This window comes from Penaeus japonicus, unplaced genomic scaffold (genome assembly GCF_977035675.1).
Source record: "Penaeus japonicus unplaced genomic scaffold, GWHDUDI00000001_assembly GWHDUDI00000023, whole genome shotgun sequence".
NCBI classification, from domain to species: Eukaryota; Metazoa; Arthropoda; class Malacostraca; order Decapoda; family Penaeidae; genus Penaeus; species Penaeus japonicus.
The window spans coordinates 39,121,979-39,126,978 of NW_028234425.1; the positions used below are offsets into that span (position 1 = coordinate 39,121,979).

The 5,000-nt window shown below is 43.9% G+C and overlaps 1 protein-coding gene across 1 annotated transcript in view; it reads right to left on the bottom strand.

Moving 5' to 3' along the window:
• Positions 1–4,463: 4,463 nt before the first annotated feature.
• Positions 4,464–5,000, bottom strand: part of Elp1 (elongator complex protein 1) — a 15,491-nt gene continuing 14,954 nt past the window's right edge. Inside the window, exon 6 of the mRNA XM_086550524.1 lies at positions 4,464–4,474. Within this exon, the coding sequence (XP_086406650.1) occupies positions 4,464–4,474 (11 nt within the window). The remainder of the gene's footprint in view (positions 4,475–5,000) is intronic.

Below are 5,000 nucleotides of genomic sequence, written 5' to 3' on the forward strand. Positions count from 1 at the left end.
CAGCAATTCTGCAAACGTTGATACCGTCAGAGTTAAGCTATATGTGTAACCAAGACACTGTCCCACGAGAAAGAGACAGAGCGAGACAGAGAATCTTTTTGGTTCACGAGAGAGAGACAGAGCGAGACAGAGAATCTTTTTGGTTCACGAGAGAGAGACAGAGCGTGATGCGGAATCTTTTTTGGTTCACGACCATCGGGGTACAAATGATCCGAGGACAGAGAATGCTTGGTGTACAGAGAGAGACACGCACAGAGCGAGACGGAGAATCTTTTTTTTTGCACGACAGAGAGGACAGAGCGAGACAGAAAATCTTTTGGTTCAGGAGGATAGAGCGAAACAGAGAATCTTTTGGTTCACGAGAAGAGAGACAGAGAGAGTACTGAGAAGTCTTTGTTGTGTTCACGAGAGAGAGACTGAGGGTGACAGAGAGACGCTTTTTTGATTGCACGAGTGAGAAGGACAGAGCGGAGACAGAGAATTCGTATTTTAGTTCACGGAGAGAGAGAAAGGTTGCTAGCCAGAGAATCTTTTGATTAGGTGTCGAAGGCGAGGTAGGACAGAGCGAGACAGGAATCTTTGTAGTTCACGAGAGCTAGTGGACTAGAGGAGACAGAGAATCTTTTTAGTTCACGGAGAGTAGAGCAGTAGCGAAGACAGAGAATCTTTTTGAGTTACTCGTAGGGTGAGACAGAGCGCAGAACACGAGAATTTGTGTAGAGTTCACGAGAGAGAGACAGAGCGAGACAGAATCTTTTGGTGTTCGCGTGTAGAGGTGCGACGCGACAACAGAGAATCAGTTTAGTGGTCACGGAGAGCTCGACAGAGCGAGACAGAGAATCTTTTTTTGGTTCAGACAGAGCAAAGCGAGACAGAGATCTTTTTGGTACATGAGGGAGAGGACAGGAGCGAGAAGACAGAGAATCTTTTTGTTTCACGACAGAGAAGACAGGAGCGAGCGAGACAGAAAAATCTTTTTTGGTTCACGAAGACAGACACGCGAAACGAAAACGAAAAGGGGGGGAAGAGTAACAGAGATCTTTTTGGTTCACGAGAGGAGAGGAGACAGAGAGCGATTGGCAAGGAAAGCGAGGGAGAGGGAGAGAAAGGAGTAGAGAGGGGTAGGAAGAGAGGAATGAGGAAGAGCCAAGAGAGACAGAGAATCTTTTTTGGTTTCACGAGAGAGGAGACCCCCGACCAGACAGACACAGCGTGCCAGCAAACCAGACACCCAGCACACCAGAGGGGAGACAGAGGAATCTTTTTAGTTCACGACCGAGAGAGACCCAGGAGCGAGACAGGAGAATCTTTTTAGATTCACGACAGAGAGACAGAGCGAGACAGAGAAATCTTTTTGGTTCACGAGAGCGAGATAGAGCAGAGCGAGACAGAGTATCTTTTTAGTTCACCGAGAGCGAGGAGAGAGGCAGAGCGAGACAGAGAATCTTTTAGTCACGGAGGAGGAGGGGTAGGGTGAAGAGAGCAGAGCGAGACAGTGAATCTTTTTAGTTCACGAGAGATGAGAGGGACAGGCGCGAGACAGAGATCTTTTTAGTTCCGACGTAGAGAGTGACAGAGCGAGTCAGAATCTTTTGGTTTCCCGATGTGAGAGAGAGGACAGAGCGGGAAAAACAAAAAAATACTCAGAGAATCTTTTTGGTCAGAGAAGGGGAGAGACAGTATGAGAGACCAAAATGACCAGAGCGAAACAGAGAGTGAATCTTTTTGGTTTCACGCGAGAGAGACAGAGCGAAAAAGAGAATCTTTTTGGTTCCACGAGGGAGGGACAGAGGGAGACAGAGAAAAGAGACAGAGGGAGACAGATAATTTTTTTGTCTTTAAGTTCACGACAGAGAGACAGAGCGAGACAGAGAATCTCTTTGGTTCACGACAGAGAGACAGAGCGAGACAGAGAATCTTTTTGGTTCACGACAGAGAGACAGAGCGAGACAGAAAATCTTTTTGGTTCACGAGAGACAGAGCGAGACAGAAAATCTTTTTGGTTCACGAGAGAGAGACAGAGCGAGACAGAGAATCTTTTTGGTTCACGAGAGAGAGAGACAGAGGGAGACAGAGAATCTTTTTGGTTCACGACAGAGAGACAGAGCGAGACAGAGAATCTTTTTGGTACACAACAGAGAGACAGAGCGAGACAGAGAATCTTTTTGGTACACAACAGAGAGACAGAGCGAGACAGAGAATCTTTTTGGTTCACGAGAGAGAGACAGAGCGAAACAGAGAATCTTTTTGGTTCACGAGAGAGAGACAGAGCGAGACAGAGAATCTTTTTGGTTCACGACAGAGAGACAGAGCGAGACAGAGGATCTTTTTCGTTCACGACAGAGAGACAAAGGGAGACAGAGAATCTTTTTGGTTCACGAGAGAGAGACAGAGCGAGACAGAAAATCTTTTTAGTTCACGAGAGAGAGACAGAGCGAGACAGAGAATCTTTTTGGTTCACGACAGAGAGACAGAGCGAGACAGAGAATCTTTTTGGTTCACGAGAGAGAGACAGAGCGAGACAGAGAATCTTTTTGGTTCACGAGAGAGAGACAGAGCGAGACAGAGAATCTTTTTGGTTCACGAGAGAGAGACAAAGCGAGACAGAGAATCTTTTTGGTTCACGAGAGAGAGAGACAGAGCGAGACAGAGAATCTTTTTGGTTCACGAGAGAGAGACAGAGCGAGACAGAGAATCTTTTTGGTTCACGAGAGAGAGACAGAGCGAGACAGAGAATCTTTTTGGTTCACGAGAGAGAGACAGAGCGAGACAGAGAATCTTTTTGGTTCACGACAGAGAGACAGAGCGAGACAGAGAATCTTTTTAGTTCACGAGAGAGAGACAGAGCGAGACAGAGAATCTTTTTGGTTCACGAGAGAGAGACAAAGCGAGACAGAGGATCTTTTTGGTTCACGAGAGAGAGACAAAGCGAGACAGAGAATCTTTTTGGTTCACGAGAGAGAGAGACAGAGCGAGACAGAGAATCTTTTTAGTTCACGAAAGAGAGACAGAGTGAGACAGAGAATCTTTTTGGTACACAACAGAGAGACAGAGCGAGACAGAGAATCTTTTTGGTACACAACAGAGAGACAGAGCGAGACAGAGAATCTTTTTAGTTCACGAGAGAGAGACAGAGCGAGAAGAATGACAGAAATCTTTTTGGTTCACGAGAGAGAGACAGAGCGAGACAGGACGTTCTTTTTGGTTGCTCGCACGGAAGTGAGTCAGTGGAGACAGAGGATCGTTTAGTTACGACGTGTGATGGGACAAAGGGAGACAGCAGACTTTTTGGTTCACGACCAGAGGAGACAGAAGCGATGAAGAGGATCTTTTTGTTACACGCCAGGAGAGACAAGGGCAGCAGAGAATCTTTTTGGTTCACGAGAGAGAGACAGAGCCGAGACAGAAAATCTTTTTGGTTCACGATGAGAGAGAGACAGAGCGAGACAGAGAATCTTTTTGTACCACGAGAGAGAGACAGAGCGAGGGACAGAGAATCTTTTTTTGGTTCACGAGAGAGAGACAGAGGGAGACAGAGAATCCTTTTGGTTCAGACAGAGACAAAGGAGAAGAGAAATTCTTTTGGTTCACGAGAGAGAGGACAGGCGAGGACAGAGAATCTTTTTTGGTTCACGAGAGAGAGCCAGAGCGAGAAGAGAATCTTTTGGTTCACGACAGAGTGACAGAGCGAGACAGAAAATCTTTTGTTCACGGTGACGAGGGAGAAGAGAATCTTTTGGTTCACGACAGAGGTCAAAGGAGGACAGAGAATCTTTTTGGTTCAGAGAGAGAGCCAGAGCGAGACAGAGAATTTTTTGGTTCACGAGAGAGAGACAGGCGAGACAGAGAATCTTTTTTGGTTCACGACAGTGAGACAGAGCGAGACATGAAATCTTTTAGGTGTCACGAGAGACTAAGAGCGAGACAGAAAATCTTTTGGTTCACGAGAGAGAGACAAAGCGAGACAGACGAATCTTTTTGGTTCACGTGAGAGAGAGACAGAGGGAGACAGAGAATCTTTTTGGTTCACGAGAGAGAGAACCAGAAGCGAGACAGAGAATCTTTTTGGTTCACGACAGGAGACAGAGCGAGTACAGAACTTTTTGGTTCACGAGAGAGAGACAGAGCGAAGACAGAGGAATCTTTTTGGTTCACGAGAGAGAGAAGAGACAGAGCAAGACAGGAATCTTTTTGGTACAAGAGAGAGAGACAGAGCGAGACAGAGATCTTTTTAGTACACGAGAGGAGACAGAGGAGACCGCAGAATCTCTTTGGTTCACGAGAGACGAGACAGAGCGTGTCAGGATCTTTTTGGTACACGAGAGAGACAGAGCGAGAAGAGAATCTTTTTGGTACGAGAGAGGACAGAGAATCCTTTTTAGTTCACGAGAGAGAGACAAGGAGCGTATGACTGAGAGCAATCTCTTGGGTTCACGAAAGATGTAGAGAACGAGCAGTAGTACTCAGATGTACTCTAATTTTGGTGGACACGAGTAGAGACTCATGAGACTCTCGACGAATCAGAGCGTATATGGTGTAAATATATTATGTATATATTATATATGTATATATATATATAGCTCATATAAGCTCGTAGTGTGTAGATATATGTATATACATAATTGAAACATATATTCAATATATATATATATATCTTAATATACTACCTCATATATACCCTCCCTAAATATCAACTAACAACGCTCCCGACCCTCTTCGTCTACCGCCTCACGAATATGTCACTCTATACCGTATATCGTATATATGACTATATACATATATACCTATTTATATATATATCTATATATATATATCTATATATATATACATCATAAATAGATATATACATATATATCATAATATATATATATTTTATATATATATATATATATATAAAATATATAGGTGTATATATGTGTATATATATATATGTGTACATATATAGATAGATGTATATACATATATACATATGTATATACAAATATATACATATATATTTT